The sequence below is a fragment of the Spermophilus citellus genome, assembly GCF_964194105.1.
Source record: "Spermophilus citellus genome assembly, chromosome: 4".
NCBI lineage: Eukaryota > Metazoa > Chordata > Mammalia > Rodentia > Sciuridae > Spermophilus > Spermophilus citellus.
In genome coordinates this window covers 17,030,394-17,057,210 of record NC_138185.1, presented here as the reverse complement: position 1 = coordinate 17,057,210, position 26,817 = coordinate 17,030,394, and the positions used below count along the sequence as shown (strand labels likewise).

The window sequence follows — 26,817 nt, the reverse complement described above, 5'->3', positions numbered from 1 at the left end:
AGTTCATAGTGGCATATTTTTCTCTTTAAGGGCCCCTCATCCTCTTCCTCCTTTTCCCTCCTCCTCCTCCTCTTCCTCCTCTTCCTCCTCCTCCTCCTCTTCCTCCTCTTCCTCCTCCTCCTTTTTTACTATTATCATTTTTAACCCATCTCTATTTAGGTCCACAAGCAGTTAGGATGACTTCGTCCCATTTCTTTCTACTTTGGGGTATATTCTTAAATACTCCATTTCTCCTTTGAAGGGGCTGCCCCAGGGCTCTGCAGGGGAGAACCTCCTCCTGGACCATCCCAGGGAAGCATCCTGACTCAGGGTCTCACAATACCTGAGCACTGTGAGGGGTCCACAGCAGAAGTACCAGGGTCATGCCGGACCTAGATATCACCTTCCCCTTAGTGGAGTCAACTTACTGAATCCGTTAACGTCCTGAGAACTGGAGGAGAAGCCTTCATCATTGCGACTGGCGCTGAGCTTGGTGGTGGGTTTGTCCGCAGAGGCCACAGGCCCCATCTCCCTCTGGGCTCCACTCTGTGTCTCCTTCTGCTTCTTGGCCAGCTTCCTTTGGGACATGTGCAAGGGAAAAAATCACAGTCAGATGGTGCCAGTTGAAATAAAGCATTGGAAAAATAGATTACCCTCCTTCCCTGCCTGCCTTCCTCTACTATCACGCTTGGCTTATTTTCCAGAAATAAAGCTAAGCCAGGCCCTCCACTGTCAAGGTGGAATAGAGCTAAGTCCTCCATAACAACTAGTAGATTCCATGTAATAGAAGCGTGAACGCATGCCGCCTTATCCAAACCATGCGCACAAAGTCAGTGAGACTTGTACGATGCCACCTCCACTCTCCTTTAGAGGAGGAAGAGCCCAGGTTTGGTCTGGCCTCTCAGTCACCTGAGAAAAAGTACACAGAGGCTCAGGCTCATGAATGTAGGATAGAGCCTGGACCTCTGTAGGGCCACCCAGTTCCCAGGTGATTCTGACACCAACCACCGGAGGGCAAAACTCTTGACTTTGACATCCGGCAGATGTTGGTTTGTATCCTACCTCTGCTGCCTGCCAGCTGCATGACCCAGGGCAAGTTCTTTCATCTCTTTGAAACCTGAACCCTTCCTCTGTACATTGTGGCAAAACTAACTTTACAGCATTGTAATACATGAGATGGTTCATAAAACACACAAAGCACGGTGCCTGGCACATGGGGAGCATTCCATGCCTGGAAGCTGCTGTTCTTATGAAGACTTGAGTTGCATTTCAGTGTCTGGATTCCCTTTCCAACAGCCCCACTGTGGAATACTGTCTCCCCCTGAATTATATCAAAGGATGGAGACTTTGATTCCTCACCAGGGAACTGAAAGGTTAAGGAGTTCCTCTTTTATGGATTAAAAATCTACCTCCCTTAAATTTTAACTGATAGGTATTAGATATTTCATTAGAAATCTAAAAATATGACTAATGCTTCTTGCATATAACAGTTATTCAAATATTTCTAAAAAGTCAACATGGTCTCTCTGGGTTTTCTCAACACATATGCATCTCAATGTTGTCATTCTATTCTAATCACACGAAAAGCTCTAGGTTAAACATTAAATATCTTGAGGATTAATTTTTCCAGGCTTCTTGCTCCATTTTTCACAGGACCTGGCATCAAATTCAATTGTGGTTATTCCTATAGCCACGCAGAAAGAACAGGTGTCCAAAGAGGTCAGACTCGGTGCAAAATAGGGAATAATTTTCCCAAGTTGAATCCATCTGCTCATAAAATAGGGCATTTCAAGAGGTAATGATCTCCCAATGAGAGGTGATATTCAAAGAAAGGATAAACCTAGATGCAAAAGTATTTTAGAGCTCATACAATATCAACTCCAGTTTGGTAGTAAACTCCTTAAAACTTGGGTCCCTGATCTAGGTGTAGACACCAGAGAATGACAGATGGCACACACACACACACACACACACACACACACACACACAGGGATGATTTGAGGAGCATCTATTTATAAAAAGGGTGACTGGCAAAAGTGGAAAGAATGCAGGGAACCCCAATGTAAAAAAAGTTTTATACACGCATACACACACACACACACACACACACACACACACACACACACACGAGAGCCGTTTGTCACCTGTGGATCAGAAGAACAAGTAGAGGAAGCACAAGAAGGGAACTGTAAAGGGGAGACACTGGACAAGAGCCTAGGCTGTCTTTTGAGGGGTTCTGCCAGTGCTAGGTGACCTCTAGGAAGAAACCAGAGGCCAAGGTGTCCTGACTGCACCCAACCCTCTCCCTCTGATCCCATACAGCAGTTATCACTAGCTGAGCCCAATTATGAGGCAGAGATGGTGAAGCACCCCTTGGAGGGAGTCCCTGCAGAATGTGCTCTGGAAGCAGAAAGCAGAGCAGAGAAAGGTAGAGAGTGAATCTTGAGAATTCAGACCAAGGAGAGAAAAGCTTTTCCTTCCCCCATTTTGGCCATAATTTCAAGACAAATGCAGCCTACCATGGAATTCTTCATTTATTTTTTCAAAATTGGCCCGGGGAAAGAAGGGCACTCAAGAGTAGAAACACATTTTTTTTTTTGGTTGCAATGCTTTGGCCACAGGCACCCTGTTCTTCCCATGCAGCTATTCAGCAGACAGAAAAACAACCAGTGAATCACTGCCTGGGAGGGCCCCTTCTCACCACTGGCAGACAATCAACAGGCAGGGCGGGCGCCAAGGAAAGAAAAGTGAGTAATTCTGCTCCTGATGACATTTCAAAATTTTATTCTTCATTTATTATCAAAAAGGTGTGTGTTTAAAAATGTATATGTGACCTTCTTAATCATAAATTTGAAAAGATATACAGCATATCCTTTGCCTCTATCTGAGCTCTGCTCACATTCCCCCAGCAGGAAATAAAAAGAAAATCCGATAAGAGAATTAACTTTAAAACTATAAATGAGTATGTATCAGACGCTTGGTATTTCCTCTGGGGCAGAGCTCCTAACCAATCTCATTCTATTCAGGGTAAAATAATATGGAGAGGGTTGTGTTGGGCACAAATCATTGGTTTCCAAAGGAATAATAATAACAAAAAGGTCTCACAGATTCTATGAAAAATGGCATTTTATAGAAATGTTTGGGTAGCTCAGCATACCTATATCGAAAACAATAAAAATCAGAGCCTCTCCGAAACATGTAGATATTTAAAAGTCAGAAAGCTGAGTTGTAAAACTTCAGACATGACATGTACATTAGTCAGATTTGCATTACTATAATGAAATACCTCAGATGATTAAGTTACAAAGAGGAAAGGTTTATTTCAGCTCGTGGTTCTGAAGGCTCTTTCTGTGGCCCCATTGCTTTGAACCTTGAGCAGGAGAGGTACGTCAGGGGATGCGGGTGGTGGAGCACACTGCTCAACTCACGAGCCAGGAAACAAAGAGAACAACTGGATGGGCCAAGCTGCCCAAAGCCCATTTAAAGGCCACCTCCAACCACCTAAGGACCTCTCGCCGGGTCCCACTCTTCAAGGCCCACAGCACTTCCCAATACCACTGCTCTTGAATCCAAGCCTTTAACTCGTGGACCTTTAGGCCCAGCCACAGCAGTGTCCTTCATGTGCATTCCACAGCTGACTGCTCCTGCATGATCGCGGTGAGGAGAATGCTGCCCAGGGGCTTTGGCAGGAGGTGAACACAACTACAAGGTGGAAACGGAGTTCATAAAGAAGGCAAGGAAATCTAGCGTGAGGCACTATCTATTCCTTCAGAATCCAAAATTTAAGTATTAAAAATACTGTCAGTAACACAGGAAAATTGGTATTCATTCCCAGTACCAAAAAGAGTTTAATTTATCCCACTTCTCTTTTTTTATCCCCCTTCAAAGAGAGAGGAAAACCCAAACCTGTGAATAGGGTATACAAGACCCTAAAACTACATTGTAGACTTAAACTTAGGCTTCTGTTCCACACATACCACCTTTTAGGACACATCAACTACCCCCCCACCACACACACACACACCCAATACTCAATACAATTATTCCTTCCGGAGTCCCCTTCTTTTCTAAGGACCACCTCTTCCTCATCCTCCAAGTCTCAGTGTTATTCAAATGTCAGATCTCTTTTGGGCTTTGCCCTGCTCCTCTCTAATAGAATTGTAATTTCCTGCTCTTGGCTGACTCATCCATTGAGCAAATATTTACTGAGCATGTATGTGTATCAGTCTCTGCTAGACATTAAGAAGATCATATATTCTTGACCTTGACCCTCACAGAACCCAGAGACTAACAGCAAGGACAGGCATTGAACAGATAAATGCTGAAATATACAATCGCAAAAAAATGGAGAAGGCCAGGAAGAAATATCTGATGCTCTGAGAGAGCTCAAACATGATTGGGACCTGACAGGACATCAGGGAGTCTCAGGTGCATGTCAGCTGAGCACTCTATTCAAGTTACAGTAATTCCACTCTCTCACTCACTTGGGCCAGGACCACTTGGGAGAAGGGCTTTTGACTCTTTGCACCTACTCCAGTTTCTTGCTAGGTGTCTGGCACAGAGCCAGTGTTCAATAGATTTGTTGCACACTTTTATATTTAAAAGTCTATGATTTGAAGTGTAGAGGATTGCCATACTGCTCTGGACACAAATTATAACCACTTAAAAAGCAGATACGTGCAAGGAAAGAAAAGGGGAAAAAAAGCTACATAAAAATCAGTTTTTACCCTGGAATATTGCTACCTAGGAATATTTTTAATTAATAACTTAGCATTTTCTTCTGGAAATGTTTGCAGAATTAATGGAATGTTCACAGATGTCAGAATTTCCACCCCCCCCCCCAGCCTACAGAATATCCATAGGTATAAAATGCTGAAAAAAAAATCCTCATAAAGTGATCACACAACTCATGGGATGATCGGATGGACTCCTCGGGGCCTTCAAGACTCAAGTACTTATTATTACCTTCTGAACTTGGAATTTTTTCTCTAGCTGTTCTGAGATTCTGTGGGTCACACCATTTCACCAGTAGGGGGTACCAAAAGCTGGTAAAAAGCGAACATGCACAAGCCTATTTATTCCTCTGCAGGAACATTTCCAGAGCTGAAGGATGTTTTAAGACATAGCAATCCAAAGTTTACTGCTCCTGACAGGTGGGGACGATGTGACGTGGCGGCAGCTCTTGGCATTCTCCCCTTTCATGGATTGCTCTGGGGCTTCTTTGACCTCTGCTTGTTAGCTGAGCAAGGGGCAGGAGGCAGAGGATGTGCCCCGGTGGACCCTGAGTCCTGTGATTTATTCTGAGCATCTCTTTTCACAGGGGATCGGGCAGGTGGAATGGCTTAGGGGAGAGGAATGAAGGGCTGCGAAGTGTCCTGGAATCACGCTACAAGAGGAGGCGTCTGAAACATCGAAGGGTATTTCTCATGGAGGGAATACTGGGGGAAGTTCTCATCCCACATCTGGCTGTGAGGTCCTAGGGGCCAGAATTAGGACGAGGTTGGCTTGGCACAGGTAGGAATTTCTAGCAACATTCAACTACCTTGATTCATTTTGAAAGTGCCTAACATTCGAATAGCCCTTCCCAACTTTAAAATTTTTTTTTTTCTTTTGTAATTTTCTCTTCACCTTTTAAGGCCCAATTGAAATTCCCCCTTCTCTTCCATGTCTTCATCTCTTCCAAAAAGTTTGTATTTTTCTCCTTCTTGCTAATTCATTTGTTGGACAGTTAGTAAATGGACACCTACTGTGCCCCAGTGGACATCAGAAGGAGACCCTCGTGGGAGAAGCCAGACGTGAGTCCTGCCCTGTTCAGCCTTTCGGAAGTATCGGGCCTCTTGTCTTTGGAGGAATTCAAGTAGAGAACAGAGAACTATTTGGAAAAGAGGTAGAGGGGGATTCCAGCATCCAGATTCTGAAAACCCCTCAAAACTGTTCTGGGCTAGGAATGGGAGGACCCAGCAGATTGGAAGGAGTCCTGGGGGTTCTGCCCAAGGTTTCTCCCTAGAAGAGAAGAGCCATGCCCACTTTCCTGGGGAGACATGGATCAGGCAGTCTTCTCCTTCCTGGCCCTTCCTCTGTCTCATCCTCCACTGGCATCTCTAGACAGACTTTCTTGGGAAACGGGGAAGACTTGAACCTGGAGCCAGGGAAGTATCTCATCCCAGAGGAGGCGGACAAAGCAAACATAACTGTGGCTCCACCCCTTTCAGAAGGAGGCCTGTGTGCTCCGCAGCCAGGATGATCTGTGTCAACATGACTGGATTCTAGCTGCAGTTACCCACATCACAACGGGGAGGGAACTGCGCCATCCCTTCACCTTACAGAAGAAGAAACTGAGGCCCGGACAAGGAAGCACAGCACGGGGCGGGGGGGGGGGAGCCCCAGGACCACGCTCTGCTTGTGCCTGCTCCTCAGGACAGCTATTCCAGCATTCCTCTACCTTGCTTCCAGGGATGGGATTAGAAGTGCACCATCAGTCCATGGTACACACGACTCTAGTCTCTTATAAACACAGTAAAACCTCATAACCCCACGAACTCAGAATCACTGTAATTGAAGCAGAGGTTTCGGGGCTATGTCAGGTCAGGGTCAATGCTTGAATGAGAACATGAACCTGTGCAGGGTCTAAAGGAACACACACCACTTTCCTTTGAGGAGGCTGGGTAGTATAGCAGTTGACACATGGGCTTTGGTGCCAGAAAGTCTGGCACCAACCCTGGCTCCGTATAGACTGGTTGTGGGAGCTCCTGCAAGTTACTCATCCCTCTCCATGTCAGTATTCTCCTAACTGCGGGATACAGGTGATGGTAGAACTTCCCTTGAGGTGGCTGTAAGGATTCAAAGGTATGTTGCTAGCAAAACACTTTGCCCAAGGCATGCACATCTGATATGACCATCTTTTCAATCTAAGACATTGCCACTTTAATTTATATGACCACATTATTTAACATGAATCCTTTAAGGTAGATGACCTGCAGGACTTTTCTCCCAAACAATCTATTGTAGACATGCCTCTCGACCTTGGCTGTTCAAGTCAATTGTGCAGGTCACAAATGACTGATGAGATTCTAATTAATTTAATTGGTCTGGGGTGTGGCCTGGTTTTTAGAAGTTCCCCAGGTGATTATAATCAGTCACAAGCCTGAGCACCATCGACTTAGAACAGTGGTTCTCCAAGTGTAGGCCCTGGACCAGCAGCACCATCTTTACTTAGGAACATATTAGCAATGCAATTGCAAGTTCATGGGCCCCATCCATCCCTGGTCCATGGAATCAGAAACTCCAGTGATCAATAGGCTGTGCAGGCAATTTTCTAATGCATCCAAAATTTGGGATGGACTCACTCTTCAGGTGGTCTGAACGAGTGAAGAATCTTAATCAGGCTTCATTAATGAAAATATAACACCAGAAGGTCGCCTGGGTACCAGGCTCAGAGCTCCAACTATCTCACCAAATTAGATCATGGACCACGGCAAGAACGGATGCTTTTTAAATTACTCCTGTAGGTTGAACTCTGTCCCTCCCCACTACCTTCCTGCAAAAGATAAGTCAAAGTTCTAATCCCTGGTATATGTGAGGGTAAACTTATTTGAAAATAGTGCCTGTGCAGATGTAGCCAAGTTAAGAAGAACTTATTAGGGTCTGAAGAGAAGTTTGGATAGAGAAGACCATGTGACAATAATGGCAGAGATATGAGATATACAGCTGCAAGCCAAGGAATACCAAGATTGACAGCCACCACCAAAGGCTAGGAAGGGGTAGCAGATTCTACCCCGAGTGCCAGAGGGAGAAGGACTCTCCCACCCTAGCCTTGACTTGGGACTTCTGGTCTCCAGGGAGAAAATACACTTCAGTTGTTTCAGGCCACCCAGTTGGTGGTACTTTGTTATATAGCAGCCTGAGGAAACTAGAGCCATGTCAATACATCATAATTATTTCATTTATTTAATAAACATTTACAGAGCACTTCCCCCATGTCAGGCACGATTTAAGGCTTTGACAAACACAATGTAGGCAGTGCTTTAATTCTAATAACTCCATGAGGTCACAGCAGTGCTGTCACCATTTCACAGATGATGGAATGAGGCAGAGAGAGTGAAAGTGATTCACAGAAAGTCACCAAGGCTTCCAGAAGCAGAGCTGGGGTTCAAACCCAGGCAGTCAAGCTTCTGAGTGTCTGTAAGATTCCTTGTCGTGTCACACTCAGCCAAACATCCACAATACATCCAATATTGTTCCAAAGCTTTCTCAGCTGGCTCCCTCCCCTCCCCCAGGCAAACACACACACACACACACACACACACACACACACACACACACACACAATTGCAGGGAGCTCACATTCATGCCCACCAAGTATCCTGTCTGCTCACTGCTTCTGTTGGGTACCCTTTCTGGGACAGAGCTGTGAGTCCTTTTCCTCTGTACCCTTAGACCTCTAGCTTGGGGCTTCTCTGTGCACCCCCCAGAATGGCAAAGTGATAGAAACAGCTGCAGCAAATCTTATCACAACTGAATGAAGGGCCAGAGGACCTTTGACACCACCAATCACCTCCATCACTCTGCCCATACCTGTGCCTCTGCCTCTCTGTCTCTGCCTCTCTCTTTCTTGCCTGGATGTATTCTCCTACATTGTACATAGCATGCTCTTTCCCTTAAGAGCATAGTAGATGCTACTGGACAGGCTCTGGAGCTAGCAGGGGATCCAGCATAGCAGAGGGCTATGACAGACAGAAGCTCTTCTCCCACAGGTCACATGGCCACACTGCTCCTGGGGCCCGGAAGCAGAGCCTCGTGGGAAAGGCCCAGAATCTGTGGTTCAGAAAGAGGGAGCTGCCCTGAGCATCTCAAGGCTACCCAGCTCTGAACCCTGGGCTAAGACAGACAGCCCCTCTGCTCTTAGTCCTCTGGAAATACCACTGATTCTGGCCCTGGACTGATTTGGATCTCACGAGCTGTGTGTTCATGATCAAGTTTCCATCTCTGAGGTTATAGGATTCAGTTTCCTCATTGATAGAATAGAACTTGACACAGCCCAGTCTGGAGATTTACTGTGCTGATTGGAAATAATAAGTGATGATTCCCCAGAATGGTCTTTGACATAAAAAGCTGCTCGACACATGTAGTTCTGTCTTCCTCACCACAGCAATCTGCATCATTTTTCCTTGCCTTAATTTTGACTTGAGTTTTGTGTTTGACTTTCTTCCTGACAGGAACACTCAGGGAACCAAAGTAACTGTTTTTTCTCCCTGTGCCCCCAGCCCCCTTGCTCCATCCACACTTGAGCTTATGATCATGAGCTAAACCAGACAGCTGAGCAGATGTCTCCTCCTAGTGATGCTTGGACACTTGATTTCAGGTCAAGGTATGGAATCTTGGATTATTGGGGCTGGAAAGGTCTCTGGGGTCTTCCAAGTCATCCTCCTACCCTAGCTGGATACCCCTGCAACACACCCAGCCAGAAGATTTCCAGTCCTTGACTGGCCAATTCTATACCAGGAACTCTCTGCAGGCAGCCCAACCCAGGAGTGCAGTTCCCTCTATGGAGATGGACATAATACATATTAGTTCTATTCTTGTTTACTCTACTACCTAGTTAAGCACTTGGCACAATATTGTAAGAGCATTAAACATGTGTATTGAATGAGTGAGCAAGTGAGTGACACTTTAATTCCTTTATTGTTACTCTGTCCCATATTTGAGCTTTCCTGTGGCTTTGATTCAACCCTTTACATCTCCTTCTGCAGAAAGCGCTTGAACAGATCCTCCTTGCTGTTCTACAAGATCGCTTTCTTCTGCAGAGGGTGTGTAGCCATGACTGACCAAGTTGAGCAGGCAACAGAATCACCTAGAGGGGTTGTTGAAACAGGGATCACTGGGCTCCAACCACCATTTCCCATTTAGGAAAGCTAGGATAAGACGAGAAAATTTGTATATCCACCTTCTTAGTTGATGCTGGATACTCTACTTTAAGAATGCAGGTCCGCGGAGCCTCAGCCCCGGCACCAGAAAGGAACACATACCTCTCTGCTGTTTTTTCTTCACCTGAAACCTTCCTTCCATCCTAATCCAATCTGCTCTCCCTAAAGTTTCTTAGCACCACAGGTACCATTTAACCCAGGATCCTATTTTCCTGGGACTTTATCCTAAGTAAACGATAAAGCGATATACATATGTCATGCAGGAAAGGCTGGAAATGCTTCAGATTTGCAAGAGTCTCGACTTAGGCACTTGATATTGTGCACAAGATAATTCTTTGTTATATGTAGGCAGGGAGCTGACCTGTGCACTGCAGAATTTTTAGTAGCATCCTTGACTTCTATCCGCCAGGTGCAAGGTGCTCCCACCACTCCCAGGAGTGACATCTAAAATGCTTCTAGACATTACCAAATGTCCCTAGGGTGGGAGGAAGATTCCCCCTACCACTAGTATATACATACAAATGTCATAGTTTAACATTTCATAGACACTTTCATGTGGTTGGTACCTTGAAACCAGCTCCAGTCTTTATAATACCACCACCAGATGGTGATTCTTTCTTTCTTTTTATATAGATAAAAAAAAAATCTGAGGCCCAGGGGCCTTAATCCTAAACTCATAAAACAGGTAAAGGGAACAGGTGGGATTTGAGCCCTGTTCTTCAGTCTGCGGAGCCCATTTTCTCCCTCACCCTCCTCTGGTGCTTCTCTTTAATAGCAAACGATCAGTTACAGCCTCATAAATGTCTAACAATAGGGAGCCAGCTCAGTAAATTATAGTGCATCCCCTGGATGGAATATTATGCAGCTATTAAAATGATGGAGAGCCATTAAAAATGAAAACTATGTTACAACATGGAAAAAAATGTGAACTGGATTACATTGTGTTAAAAAAGCTGGAAAATAAAATTGTGTCTACATTGTGATTACAACTAGGAGGCAGAGCATCTATGTGTGGATGGCTGATATGTTCGATTGAGGAGATTAAGCACCATTTTCCTTTCTTCTTTGATATCCATTATAGTTATCAGAATGTCTTTGTGAATCTTATTTCTAAGTAGTAGCAGAGAAAAAGATGAAATTTAGAGTTTGTCACAGGTCCTTTTGGATTACTGGGACTCAAGCTTCTCTGAGCCCTTTGGGTGTGGCAGGGGATTGATATACCTTACTTCCTCCAAATAGCACTGCTATGTGTGTGGCATTGACCATCTTCCTCTAAGCACAATAAGCTGGAAGTGCAGAAGAAAACAGCTCTGAAGGCATCAGTGTGGATTGCTGGGGGAGCCAGAGCTATTAGCAAAATCCAGACTTAGAGTAGTAGACATGTGTGTCTATCAAAGGTACTGAGCAGCGCACGGGCCTCATGCATTATGTATCAGGAGTGGCCTGGCACCCTGGCCCGGCCGTGCGGGAGAAGTCTTGCAAAAGGAACATCTGATGAACTGATTGGAATGTCAAAATGTCATTAAGGATAAATTAATGGATGTGTTACTTTGGCTGTAAGAGGTAGTGCCAGCAAGACATCAGGCAGCCGGCGGGCTGTTCTCCAGCCCAAGACAGACGGCGTTGGCAATGGAGATTCATGGTCTTGTTGCGTTGTGAGGTGCTTTGCAGGGAGAAGAATAAACAGAAATGCTCCAGCACTTAAGCGCCGTAAAATCACAAGCATGAGATAAATTAATTAGTGTACACTAGGAAGGCGGCTGGTCTGTTTGCACTCCTGGGGAAAGCTAGAATGGATGGCACTGGGTTAGAGATGACGGGTCCCAACACCAGCCTCCTAAAGAAAGCAATTGAATTTAATGGGCAATCATAAACTGAAGCTGATGGAAAGATAAGTCTGCTCTGCATTTGTCTTTACAGAAATACTATTTCAATCTACTGCTTCAAGATCTTTGTGTCTGGGGGTCCAGTAACGTAGGAAACTGAGCAATCCTGGGAACTGGTCCTGCTTCTAAGACCACAGAGGGTGGATTATAGTACCCCAACACAGGAGTCACTCTTGGGGACACCTGATTTCTCCTGTGCCATCCTGGCTGGGATGGGAGGCTTGCCTCCTTATAGCCAGCATGTTCTAGCCTTAGATCAGCATGATCAGAAAGTTCTTTAGGCTTCCCTAGCATCTTCCTCCTGGCATCAAAAATAACTAATGTCTATTGAGCACTTGCTAGGGGTTTCTGGCCAAGTTACAACTTTGTATCATCTCCACTTTGTAGTGTAGGAAAATGAAGATCAGAGAGAGCCAGAGACAAGCCCAAGAACACACAGCTAGTATATGGCAGGGTCAAGATCCAAAGCCAGGTCTGCTGAGGGCTTGATGATTTAACCACCACATGGATCTAAGACCTTTTAACTCCACTCACTGAATGGACCAACACGGAGTTTGAAAGGACAAGAGAGATGGGACCTCACCCTGGGCCCTTTGCTAAGCAGCTGGCCTGGCTCACCTAACCCATCTTTCATGCAACAGCCCTTTCCACGGAGGTAAGTTATGACAGCCCTGCTTTTCTTTCCTTCTCTCTTATTTATACAATGATACAGAAGAAAAGAAACATTCAGGTAGAAGTCCACCCAAACATGCAAAGGATATACACATTGAAAACTAAGAGAAAGTTTAAGAAAAAAAATCAAGGGAGATCCACAGGAATGAAGAGACACACCATGTTCCCAGGATAAGTGGGAACATTGCTAAGTGGTCAGTTCTTACCAGATAGATCTACAGACACAATGCAAGAGCAATCAAAGCCCAGCAGGATTTCTTGCATCAAGCTGAAAAGACATTGTGCGTTTATTCTAAAGAGGGATAAGGGAAGCTCCCAAACCTCAACTGTCCTCAACTTAATTTATCAAGTTAAATATCTTCTTTATTCAGCTACTGGTTTCTTGTTGCTGCTGTTTTTGGTACCAGGGATTGAACCCAGGGGTGCTTAACCACTGAGCCACATCCCCAGCCCTTTTGGTATTTTATTTAGAGACAGGGTCTCACTAAGTTGCTTAGGGCCTTGCTAAGTTGCCGAGATTGGCTTTGAACTCGCACTCCTGCTGCCTCAGCTTCCTGAGTCCCTGCGATTAAAGGCCTGTGCCATCTAGCCCGGCCTACCCAGCTACTTTTAAAAAGAGTATTTCTCTGTGTCTGGTATAGCTGATTTGAATAAAAAGTCTATCTGGGAGCAACCCTTTATACAGGTCATTATAAACACAAATGTGCTAGGAGACAAAAGTTTATTCAATAAACTTAAAAGTGGGATTCACAGGCCTATTTTTTTATTTTTTATTTTTTATTTTTTTTGGTGGACACAACATCTTTATTTTATTTTTATGTGGTGCTGAGGACCAACTCAGTGCCCCGTGCATGCCAGGCGAGCACACTACCGCTTGAGCCACATCCCCAGCCTGGATTCACAGGCCTATTTGAAAAACAACCACAAAAGCAGTTTCAACCTTAGCCTCTCTTTAATCTTCTTATTTCTGCATTGCAGATTATAAATTTTGTACCAATTGTACAAAGGTGAATAATCTTGTTCCCTTTCTACACTTGAGTGTATTTGAAGCAATGGAGTGGGTGGTATGTGGACTTGTTCTCTTGTTGCTTTTGCTGTTGTAATTTGGAGCAGTGGTTATAAACTTTCAGGTCAGGGCCAACTTTGGACCCTATTCATTGTCTGTTCCACCTGGCTCAGACCTATGGAATGCTCTCTGTCGGGAGAGGCTATGGGTCTCAAGAGTTTTGCTACCATGTAAAGCTAAGTAGCTTCTTTCAGAACCTTGCCACACCCATCTCCTAATTCCTGAAAAGGACTCAGCACTGGTAATTGGAACCTCTTTGTTTCATGGGCTTATTTTTTCATATAGCCTGTGCGAGGGACAATTGGTGAGCCTTTTTCCCCCTTAAATTTAAAATCATATGTTCTCATTGCATTAACTCAAAGATTTCATGAGATATCTATGTGAAAGTACTCTGTGAAGAATGCAAAATGCAAGTAGACATAATAATATAAAATAAAAACATACTAAGACGACATACAATGTCCTTCATACCTACTCTGCACCAGACAAGAGAAACAGGTGCTATATATATATATATATATATATATATATATATATATATATATATATCACATTATAGTCATCAGTAGATTTAAATGTTGCACCATGTACATGTCTATTGAGACAATGCATTGTACCCCATTAATATGTACAATTTTTATGCTTTTGCATATCAGTTAAAATGTATTCATTTAAATATAAAAATTCAAAAAAATATCTTAAAAGGAGAAGAACCAGTTACTGTGTGTGCATTACCTTATGTGGTCCTCATCAGTCCCTGCAGAAACTTTGTTGTCATTATGCCCAATCTATAGATAAGGAGAGGCTCAGAGAAGTTATGTTAAAAAGTGGCACAGTCCAGGATTTGAACCCAAATCTGGTCCATGTTCTTTGTTTAACAGTATTGTTTCCAGGTACTGGGTGTTGTTTTTCCTCACCATTCTGAGCTATGGCAAAACTGCTGCTTAACACCCTTAAGGAAGGGGAGATGAGACTGCAGAATATTAATTTATTAAGCACATTGCCCCTTTCCCAGATGGATGGAACACAACTGCATGCTAACAGATTCTATGCATGCACCCTGAATCAGCCACAGATCTCCTGGGGGAAAAAAAAGCCTTTGTCCCTACTTTTCCTGGCAGCTTTTCAGTAGAAAGCAAAGATAAGAAAAAAGAATAGTATGAAATCCTTTACCAAACAGATTTGAGGTTAGATTTTTCACCAAAAGTTCTTTCCTCATCCAGTAGATGCCCAAATGATAAATGGCATGGGAAGGAAGAATAAAATACAGTATAAAGACTCTTTCAGCTTTTCTCCGCTTTTAAAAAGTGCACGACTGCTAAGGTGCTTTCCAAAATAAAGCAAACCTTCTTTAGTCTTGAGGCTCAATTTGGTTTATACTCTTAGTAAAACCATATTTTCACTCTTTGCAAAAATAAAAAAAAAATGGGGTTTTGACAGCACTAAGCTTTCCACCCTTTCACTTTAAAAACACAGGTGGTGGTAACACACCCACCAATTCCACCCTCTTGGAATCTTCTGCACAGGGGTTCAAAGCCATTGAGATGAAAAATTGCTCTGAAAATCAGCTCAGTCAAGTTTTTTTTTTAAATTTTTATTTTCCTTTAAAAAGGAGACTTCATCGGTACAAGTATGGGGCTCTTTGAGGTTTCGGGGATGAAGAGATGCTTCTGAACAAACATTTCCCAGGAGATTAATCATGGCTGAGGGGCTTTTTCTCCTTATAGAGGCACTAAGACCACTATGAGGAATGACTGCTGCTGCAAAAAAATTGCATACTATTTAAATACGTACCTGGGGGCATTTTTGCCATTCATTAAATGACCTCAACATGGTTATGAACAGCCATGAGAATAGTCGGCCTGAGTATCTAGAAAGGGACATGATGCTGTCTAAGAGCATCTTATCTTCTGTGGACTTTGCCTTCTAAAATTGGGTTTCATCATCATAACCAAAGTCCTATCTGAGAAGCTGCTGGGACCAGATTCTCAATGAACGTCTGGGTTAAACGTCCGGACCAAGCCTTCATGCTGCTCCTCCAAATGCTCTTATTTGATGACCCTGGATTCCCAAGAGCTTCCAGACAGGTGGTTCTCAACCATGCTGTCCTTAAGGAGATCTTGGGGAACTTCACAATGTCTAGGCAGTGACTGCCCAACTCCATCAGCTCTCCAACCTTCTTCACAGGCTGTGAGTTGCATTCCCTCCCCACCTGACTGTCCTCCCTAAACAAACACCAACTCATCCGAGCTCTGTCCCCAGGAAGGAGGCAGCATTTCCAATGGCCCAATTCAGAACACTGCTGCATTCTGAGAACTTCACCTTTTTTAAAGGAAGGTGTTGGTGGCCACATCACAAGGAACAAACTTGTCCCCAGCATTTATAGTTGGAAATAGCTAAGGCCATCTTCTAACTTTCAATCTCAGCCCTATTTCTGCCCACTGATCTATGAAGTCTTCTTGTATAAAAACAACGTTGTCTACCCTTGTGGTTCTGTCCAGAATCACCCATCAACTCTGACCTCTCTTGTTGATACCAGCAGGGATGGGTGCCGGGAGGACGGGTACTCTCTATTCAATTCAGGTGTGTGTGTGTGTGGGGGGGATTTGTAATGTTGAAGAACAGCTGTCTCAAATGACCTGTTTTATTCTCTTTGATTCTTCCTTTCACCTCATGGCTGGTGGTTTCAATTGCTGTCCCCTCTCTCTGACACACCCAATCCCTGCTACTACTGCCCACAGAGTTCTACTATTTCATGAATATCATCCCCCCCCCCCGCATAGACTGTATTCTTTAATTTTTAAAGATAGTCCAATGAGTGAGGTATGATCTTTTCCATTTTATAGATGAGAAAACTGAAACGCAAAGCTGTTTGGGATTCACAGCTGTTAAGTAGTGAACGTAGGATTCAAATTTTCTCCTCCTTTTTTCTTTTCCTCCCTACTCCATTCCTGTCCTCTTCTTCTTTTCTTTTCAAATTTGTTTCCATCACATGCCACCAAACTAGTCATAAAAAATAAAAGTGTGTATGTGAATGTGCTTGAAGGTAGTGTGGTCAAGGAGAAAAGTAAGTGAACGTATTACTTCTTTAAGAAATGCCTCTACTTTATACCAGAAATTTTACTGGGACCTTTAGCCCACAGGCTCTGTCCTCAAAGCAGATCCAGGGACTCCTCCTCTTTGTTTTCATGCATTTATAACATGATTTCATAACCATTTGTTGACATGTCCAAATCTCTCTGAAGTTGTGAGTTCCTTGAGACAAGAATATTTCTTATTAAATACTCAACTCCTGGTTCAGTGCTTAGCACAAAGGAATTGCTCAGTAAATGCTCATGAATGAATAGAATTCCACTTGAACACCAATGCTGCTCGGGCACATCAGCCTTCTCACTCCCATTTTACAGATGAGAAATTGAGGTTGAGGTGGAGTCCAGGGACTGCTCCAAGACAGTAGAGTCAGTGTGCCCAGGGCTCTTTTCTCCCCGCATTATTATCTACCTAATAAGACCTTGCTGAATATGCCCAAGCCTTCCCAGACAACTAGGTACTGAAGCACGGTGAAAGAGAGAAAGCACTACAGACAAACAAGATGTGATTGTTATCGTCCTCATCAACATTGCAGGGCTTAACTAAAGCACTTCCTTCCATTTACAGCACTGTGCTGAAACACTTAGGCAGCCCTAGTTTGCACAGCTCAGAATCCTGTCTTTGCTATAGACCTTCAATGCAAGAATCATCCCCATTTTGGGGTTGCATGCTGAAAGTGGGGCTTTCAGACTTTTGTCCCCAGAGACACATTGCTAAGAAGCACTGTGGCTTAGCACTTCTGACCCTGGCTCTTAACTGTGGCTGTTTCAGCAAAAGGTATTACTATGGGTTTTCTCAGGGTTGCACCTTGAATTCTGCCAGGGGAGAGGTATGTAGGAACATCCCCACGGACCTCATGCCTAGCACAAGCACAGGTGAGCAGTAAACACCTGTGAATAAATCCCTGCCCCAGGCAGGACTAGTTAGTTTAACTAATCATCAGGCATAAGGTAATGACTCCAACTGGTGGACATGCCAAGGGTCCACAGGCAATAGAGAGCATGCTCTGGGTGGGGAGACACAGAAATTCAACCCAGCTTGTCTCCAGGGGCCAAAATGTAGAAAAGCCAGTGGGTCAGGTCTCCTGAAAATCAGACTCAGAGAGAGACAGTGACATGCAGGGTGTGTATCAGGGAAGCTTCGCCCACAGAAGGAAAACGAGGCAAGGAAAGGCAAGGGAGGGAAAGGAGAATCGGAGTAGTGATGTGGTGCAGTGATGGCTTAAGCCAACCCCTCGGGGTGTCTTAGAGTTGGGGTGACTTTGACATCCTATTTGATCTGCTATTAGATGAACTTAGATGAGGCCACTTGAAAGAGCAAGTCCCGAGGGGGCCATTGGTGCAGAGCTGTCTGCTAGCAGCAGTGCTGGGAGGAAGCCCTTCCCTCCTGGAGGGGATCTGAGTGGCACATCAGTGTCCTTCCCGGGCATTTTCCCGCTAACCACATTTCAGTCAGTCACCCCTGTCTGTCAGCAGAGAATCCCCCCCACTTTCACTTCTTCATAAAATTCAAGTACATTTGCAGAGGTGCAACCTTTAGAAGCACAGACAGACCTTTCTAAGCCGCAAGGCATCTTTAACACCGGATAGGTATTAAAACTTAAACTTAGGCATAAACTTACCACAATCTTTTTCCACCTTTGGAGCAGAAATGCTCATTTGTATTTTCCCTGATTAAGGTGACAGAGCCTCTGACTTATAGATCTGCTCTGTTTGGTATTCATGACTGATGTGTTTAGACTTTAATCCAATAGAGTAAACTCTAAAGCATTCACTCAGTCACAATCGCTTTCCAAGTCTATCTATGCATGATCTAGCCCAGTGCATTTATATCTATCTCATGGTGATAGTGCTCATTAATTGTATGCATTTATAAATGTGACATGCAAGTACAAATGCAGTGTTTCTAAACCTGAAACCAGTATAAAACTACGAAATAGGTGATCTAAAACCCCTCCATCACCATACACCAAAATAAATGAAAAATGGATATTAACTAACTTCTAAAGAATGGAATAATATAAATCAATAAGGGATAAAACAAAATTGTCAGGATGTCAACCACATTCACCCACCATATATAGATCATCCAATCAACACAGTCTCAAGATGCCAGGCTTGTTCTAGGTACTGAGCTAGCCAATGGGAATAGAAGATGAGCAATACATAGTTCCTATCTACAAAAAGATAGACATGCAAATATTCAAAGGGTGGTATAGCATCATCTGAGAAGTTTTCGTGAATGAGTGAATTGAAGGGTGAATGAGTGAAAGATGAATACAGTAAGTGTCAACCCCAGGGCTATGGATACCATCTATAGAAATTTGAGAAGGCCATTATGGTAAGAGATAATGCTCCCTTTAAATAAAAAGATTGAGATTTTTCTAGCAAAATAATAATCTGTTTATTAAAATGCAGATTCCCAGGCCTCACTTTCAAAGGGACTGAGCCTGGGGTGTTGGAGCTTGGGAGTCAGATTCTCACCCAAGTCCTCCCCTAGACTGAACAGCCACAGCGACACAGAACTTTCTGTCCTGAACGCATAATCCTGCCTTAGATGTTCACCTGCAGATGCTGCATCTGCTATTGGCACTTGGTAATTGATATGTATCCTCGTTAAATAGTTTTCTTCTCTCCTTATTTTTTCTTCATTTTTATTCAAAGATTTTGATGAATGACTGAAAATGATTTTGAGTGTCTCTTGATATAATTATTTTTAAAAGCCTCTTTAAATATACTGAGGCAATGAAATCTGGTTTGTAACAGCTGATGATGTGAAAAGGTAGATGCATTTGGGGACAGGAGGCAGTCTCTTACATTGGTTGAGGCCCTACTATGTGCTGGGTATTTTATAAATATTATTTCCGTGGAATCTTTGCAAGAATTCTGTATGTATATATTTTTTAAATCTTCATTTTACATGATGAAAAGCTGAGATTCAGAAAAAAAGTGACATATCTTGTTCAGGTCACTCAGGTGCAAAATCAGGAGCAGAATTTGCCCTAATGGTACAGAAGCAAGAAAGGTTTAGGGTCTAGAACTATGTAAAAAATTTATAGCATTTTTTTCCCTTTTCAAAGAAGAGCATCTCCCTGTGGACTTTGGCTTCGGGCTCCTGGTTACATTTTGTTCCTTTATTTGTTTCATATGTAATTCCCATACATTTCCTCAGGTCCTATGTGTGTTAGGAAGCACCCTCATGACTCAGGAACAACCTTCAGACACATCTTCTCCTGCCCACCATGCAAATACCTGCTGTGAGAGGTCAGAGAAACGGGCCATGCACAGGTGGTGAGCATCAGCGGAGGCTTCTGGTAGGAGGTAGCTTTTGTTCTGAGCCTTGAAGAAAGATGCAGGATTTGAGTTTGCTAAAGTGGGGGGAAAGAGGAGCCATATGGGAAAATTCCAGGAGGACCATGCAGTAAGTAGTGTCTGCAAAGACTGGAACATGTCACAGTCTCCCACCTCTGGGACACTGGAACAAGGCATTTGTCCAAGGCTTAGTGAAGCAGCTATGTGCTCTCTCTCTGGACTGGAACAACTGGTAAACTGTTAGTGCTTTTTAAAGAACTCCTACACGAACATGTCTTTGTTCAATGCAATTACTGTGCCCATCGCACACCTCAAGGCAAATTAGCCTGTGGACACACGCTGACTCTTAACATCCTTTTAAAAGGCAAACACTGAACAAAAGAAGTTGTTGGGAGCTGCTGTACTGTAGAAAGGCAAAAAGGAACCCTACAGAAGCAATTCTATCTATTCCGAATGTGAGGAACAAAGCCTTCTATTTATAAGACACCTACTGTGTGCCCGCCACCCTACACACACTCTCCCGTTATCCCTTGCTAAAGTGCTGGGAAGTCACTGTTGTTATCACCATTTTGCAGAAGAAGAAACTGGGTCTCAAAGTAGTTCCATGATGGTTCAAAGTGAAAATAATCTGACAGGAGAGGCAAACCTAGAATTTTGGTCTAGGCCTGATATCAAAACCCATGATATTTCTCCTTCTGTGTGTATAGACCAGAGGGACGGGGAAGAATCCTTTCCTGAACTCTCCTATGTGCCAGGGTTCCCAGAGCTTTGCATGCACAGGTCTGCTTTTACTGGGACAATGATCTCCTGGTCATTTGCATTCTTTTTGGCCAAAGCTTACTCCAGCTCTTTGGTTACCTCTGAGGCAGCCCCCTAGGACTATCAGCTCCAACTTCCCTTAGCATGTTCCCTGTGCACAGTGATATCTGGGAGACCTGGCCAGTTCTCAGTATGCAGAATTGCACCCAAGGTTCTCCTTGCCATCCCAGAATAAGTGTCACTTCTTGTCCCTACCAAGGGAAATGAGGCTCTAAAGGCAGACAGACTGGCATTTAGATATTGGCACTCTTGCAACCTGGCCAAGGGCTCTCCAAGCACATGGTCCAGGCAGGAGTCCCTCCATCTTCTGAAGAAGAAGGATTGGTGAGAAGTTTAGGGAGGGATTGAGTGTCATGTTGTCCTGGGTCCAAACTCTGGCCCTATTGCTTCCTGATTGTATAGATATATATTCAAACTTAAGTTTTAATCTGTATATAAAATCAACACAATGACACATATCTTGCAGGACTTGTTATAAGCATCAGGTGAATGTGACATGTAGTTACATGACCGACAGTAATTCCTTTCAGCTTCTGCCCCTTTGTGAATTGGTCCAGGGTTGACCTCATCCCCCTTTGTGTCTGTGACACCAAGCGCAGGAGGCAGCACACAGTAGAAGCTCAGAAAAGCAGGGAGAGGCTTGGATCTCAACTCCTCCCTATCCAGAAGTCTAGGACAAGGATGGGTAAACCTCGACCTACAAGCCCAATCTGGCCCACTGTCTTTTTTCTATTGTTATTTTAAGTAGGTTTTATTGGAACATTACCACACTCATTCATGGACCTATTTTCCATGATTGCTTTCATGAGACAAAATCAAAGCTGAGTAGATGCAATGCCAAAAAAATGTTACTGTCTGGCTTCTTACAGAAGATGTTTGGGACTCCTGGTCTTGTGTATGGATCATTTCAGGAAAAGTACTTGGTGGCCTCTTTATTTTAGGGAAATAAAAAATTCCTCCATTCCTCCTCTCCACTTATTGTATCTTCTCTCCTGGGTTTATTTATTTTTCTTCTTAGTGCTTCCAATACGTCACTCGCGATTCATTTTTATTATATATGTTGTTTATTTTCTATGACTCACACTACAAAGCTCCGTGTGGGAGGAGGTTTTAATTTGTGCTGACTCCTAAATCCCTAGAACCTTGAACAGTACCAGGTGCATGGTGGGCAGTCTGTGAATAGTTGTTGCATGTATAAACTCTGAGTTCACTGAAGAGATTGGTCAGCCAAACAATGATGGAAACTTCCTCTTTCATGGAAGATTTTAGAGTTTTTGAGGGACCAGGTAATCCCTAACCCCTTTGAGGAGAGAACTATTTTTCTGTGCTATAGAAAAACAATGGGCCCCGCTGTCTTTTTCTGTTGTTAATTCAGTGCTTCTCAAACTTTAACTCTGGTTAAGTCAGTGCTTCTCAAACTGTAATGTGAAAAGGAATCACTTGGGGATCTTGTCATTTTGCAGGTTTTAATTCAAGAGGGCTGAGCTGAGGTCTTAAATGCTGCATTGACCACATTGCTGCTGGTCTCTGGACTACATGCTGAGTAACAAGGGTTCAAGGCTCCCCTCAAGGATCTATACCAGCACCCCAAGATCCCTATTGAAATCTAGGGATCCTGGAGGCCACGTTATGGTTTAGATGTGAAGTGTCTCCAAAAAGCTCACATGGAAGTCAATGCAAAAATGTTTAGAGGTGAAATGATCAGGTTATGAGAGCCTTAAACTAATCAGTGCAATAATCCCCTAATAGGGATTAACTGAGTGGTGACTCTAGGCAGGTAGGGTGTGGCTAGAGGAGGTGGATCATTTGGGGGCGTGCCTTTGGGGTTTATATTTGTCAAGATGAGGAGAGCTCCTTCTCTGCTTCCTGGTGCCACGTCCCCAGGTGCCATACTCTTCCGCCATATTGTTGTGCCTCACTTCAAGCCCTTAGGAATGAACCCAGCTGTCTAGGGACTGAGACCTCTGAAACCGTGAGCCCCCAGATAAGGTTTTCCTCTTCTAATTATTCTTGTCAAGTCTTCTGATCACACTACCCCAAAAGCTGACTGAAACAGGTTATCACTTCTTTTCTGTTCCTTTACCTCCATTTCCATGCCTCCTCTCAATCCTATGTTCTCAGCAGACCCATCTTTCCTCCCCTCCTAGCTTGCCCCCAGACCCTCCTTCCTACCTTCTCCCCCTGTCCATCATCTCCAGCCTCTTCTTTCCCCACAGGCTCTTCCATGCTTTCTATAACTGGGTCCAGCACTTTCTGATCATTCAGGTAGCCAACCTCATCTTTCTCCTCTGTTTTATAGCCCAATAGTTTTTTTTTTAAAAAGTGACCTTCTGAGCACTCCCAGGCAGGCTGGCTTCTTCCCCCACCCTCACCCCAGAAGCTGCAGAAGTGACTTCACCTACAGAGTGTCTGGGCTGTGCCCGGCTCTCAGCCTCCATCTCCTGGAGCATCTGTAAGGGTCAACCGACCCTTCCTTCTGCTGGGCCTTTCTCTTCTGGGTTCCTATGGTTTTCCTCTTATCATCTTTCTGCTTAGCCAGCTCCTCTCCCCTTTGGAATCTTTAATCACAGTCAGTTTCTGGCGCTCAGCCCTCGTCCTCTTTGCCCTTTAATCTCTCTTTAGTCCTGATTCCATCAACCCTATAATCTCAACTGTTCTCTCTGAGGAAGGTTCCAAACATCCACCTCCTGCCCAAACTCTACCTCTGCATTCCTAAGTTCCGTTTGCTCAGGAATTCCACCAGCATCCTCAGCCCAACATACCGACAATTATATTTATTCTCTTTGCTTCAAATCATTTCTTCCCCCAGAAGTCTCTGTTTCTAAGAGAATACACTGCCCGCCTCACCGCCCCTCCTCTTGCAGTCATTGATGAGTGGCTTTAGGAGAATGACTTATCTTCTCTGAACAATTTACATCTCATTAAATAAGGATAATGGGAGCTATTGGCCTGGGCTATCATGAGGACTCGGTGAGCTAATGTGTACACAGAATATTTGGTGTGTGCTGGTAATCGCCCCCTTTTCCCTCCTGTCCAGATGATTAAATATGCCTTATCTGTTCAGTCCCTTTAATGCTTAGGTGGTTCATCTTCTTTGGCAAGTGTTTTCTGGAGGTTGGGGACAGGGAATGGAGTGCAAAAGAAAATCTAACCATGTAACATCTCTCTATGGAAGGCAGAATTTTGCAGAGAATTGCTTAATGGTGACATCCAAGGCATGTCACTCAGAGTGCTTTGGGGCTGGTGAATACAGAATTATGAATATTGTTTTGGAAACCCTGTGTCCCGTCCACATGCTCTGCTTTCCAGGGTCCCATTCCAGGGCCTGTGATGTAGAACTCTATGTTTGCACCAACTAAAAGGCCTTTGTTTATCAATGCACCTGAACTACGCGCGTTTGCATCCCTGTCTCTTATGCTTCCACACTGCTCATCTTCAATCTCACCACTGTGCCCAGCACAGTGCAGAGCACACAGTAGGCCTCCAAAGACAGCACAGCGGTGTGCACACTGGCTACAGATGGAGGGAGGGAGATTCACAGAAGCTGCGATGGGTCACTGCATGCCCACACCTACAGTGGAACACTGACTCCATAAGAGCCCCTGGAAGGCCAGAGGGGTTCCCGGGGCCACCATTACTGCCATCACCCCTTATGGTTTCTGAAAGGTCAAAGAAAGAAAACCAACATTTCATAAAGCATCAGCTTTGGGCTAGGCACTTTCCAAATTCATCTCATTCCCTTTCCAAGGCAACTTTATGAGTTAGGCACTGTTCCCCTAATTTCACACTCAAGGGAAATGAGACTTGAAGCATTTAGAAAACTTGTTCAAGGATATATAACCACTGAGTAAGTGACATTGACAGGACTTGAAGACACAACTGCAGGAGTCCTAAAGTTCGTTCTCTTTCCATCACAGCAAGAAATGTACCATATTCTTTTTCTTTTTCATACCTCTGTGCCTTTGCATATGCTGTTCCCACCAATCAGAATCTTTCTTTCTCTAGTGTTAGGTAAACTCCTCTGTAGGTACAGGGATGACTGTCTCCTGCATCATTGAAAAGCTAGTTACTCAAACTCAGTGCTCTTTTACCACACATTATGTGTACATGTTTCTCAGCTAACATTTCAATTATTTGATTTTCATGCTAATCTTCAGGTAGGTTTGAACACTAGAAGAGTGAGAATCAAAGTCATTTCTCCATCTACACTGTCTGGAACATAATGTATGTATTCAGTGAATGTTTATTGAATGAATGAATGAATGAATGAACAGATGAAACAAAATCCCACAGTTCTTCCAGTATTAATGGTGAGGATTCATTTTTTTGCCTATATAACATGAGGGTGGTGGTACCATGAATTTATCTGCTTATCGCTTGGCTCTAACTGCCCGGGGTGGATGGGCCACCATTTTTTCTGGCTCCATCGTCATCTTGAGAGTTTTAATAGATGATCACTGACTTTTTCACAAGGCTGGGTGTGCCAGGGTTGAGGGAATGGTGGGCAGTACACTTTCCCAGGAGCCAGGTTTTCTGAGTTTTAATCCCACTCTTCTCTAGATGCATGTGGGGTGAGAGCACACACCTCTCTCTGGATCTCAATTTCCCCAAATGGAAAATGAATATTAGAATGTGGGATGACTTCAGTAGTTTTTTTTTTTTTAACTTTTTATCATCAAGGATCTATTGTATAGTTTTTCTTCTTTATCCTCATGTTTTGGAGATATGTGCTTTGTTAATAAAAATAACCACTTAAAAAAACACCTTTACAAAGTAAGTGAAAAAAAAAAAAACAACCTGATAGGCCAGCAGCCATCTATAAGTCCACAAAAAGAAAAAAGGCAATGATAATGTGACATAACCAATGCTAAATGCCAAACAGATAATTCCAGCCCAAAGCAAAGACCTTGCATGCTTCTGTCACCTGTGAGGTTGGGTCTAGAGAAAGTCATGGTTCCCTGCCGTCTTCCTGAAATAGTGGAAATAGTCAATCGCCTCCTTTCTAACTTTTAGAGTCCCCGGGGCTCCCCAATCCCCCAAGTAGACACAAATACACTCAGAGATCTGTGATTCTGTCTTATGCGTGCAAGTCCTGCAGAAGGATTGGATTTCTTTCTTGCTGGAATTCAGGGACTCCTAACTAGAAATTTGCACTCAGAAAGGAGAAGCAGCCCCTCTCGACTCCAGAAATAGGCAGGGAAATTAAGATGGTAGAAACATAACAGACTTGAACAATGACAGTGCATTTTCAAATGGAAAACAACTACATAAAACAGAAAACCCCAGGGCTACACTTGACTTAGACAGCAGTGGGTATGAGAAACCAACAGACAATCGGTTGGTGCGGGAAATGCATGCTACAGGTTCCCTTACAGGGCATGATGCAAAGTTAACACCAGCTCAATACTTACAAGTAATAGGAGTAGGAATAAGCATTTCTTCTATATATTGATGGGCAGTCAGATGAAGGAAATGTCCAAAAAGGGGGGAAAAAGAAAAGACAAACAAAGAAGAATTAGATTTGTATGAAATCTTGGTTCTTAGAAATGCACATTTTTATTTTAGCATCCCTAAGCTCAAGGAGATGCAGGTTTCTCTACCCATCCTCTTTGCTAAGAATCAGATACTTTCAATGGCAGAAGAAATGAGAGAGGCATCTCCTATGAGAGGAAAACTCACTACCTCATGCAGAGAAAGCCGAGTTTCACATTGGCTATTTTTGCTGTTTGACAGCTCTTTCTTATGGCCATCTAAAACTAGCTTCCTTACAATAATGGATTATTTTTTTTGGTCTTGAATCAGCTTTCTGTGGTATCTTGAGACTAGTCTACCATTCTTCTGCATGACAGTGTTCCTATAATCTAAGCCACACCACAATTCACTCTTTGGGTTTTCTTTATTTCAGATGAAAGGACATGAGAATCTATTTAGGAAGGTCATTCCAAAGCAAGGAAATCCTATAGCCAGCATCCAATATGGCTCCCCATGACCCCCACTTTCCAGCGCAGACACCTCCCACACAGAAACAGGGTTGGCCTTGTGTGACCAATGATATCATGTAGGAATTATGT

The 26,817-nt window shown here is 43.7% G+C and overlaps 1 protein-coding gene across 9 annotated transcripts in view; it reads right to left on the bottom strand.

Annotated features, from left to right (window-relative positions):
- PTPRT (protein tyrosine phosphatase receptor type T) overlaps window positions 1-26,817 on the bottom strand; it is a gene marked incomplete at both ends in the record, with an annotated part of 1,075,443 nt that overhangs the window by 136,282 nt on the left and 912,344 nt on the right. For 6 of the 9 annotated variants that reach the window (XM_081292383.1, XM_081292386.1, XM_081292385.1 and 3 more), the window contains 2 exons: window positions 408-556; window positions 26,158-26,187. In XM_081292383.1, coding sequence (XP_081148509.1) covers window positions 408-556; window positions 26,158-26,187 — 179 coding nt within the window. Of the gene's footprint in view, window positions 1-407; window positions 566-26,157; window positions 26,188-26,817 lie in introns of all 9 variants that reach the window. The other 3 variants (XM_081292389.1, XM_081292384.1, XM_081292391.1) reach the window with 2 other exon arrangements.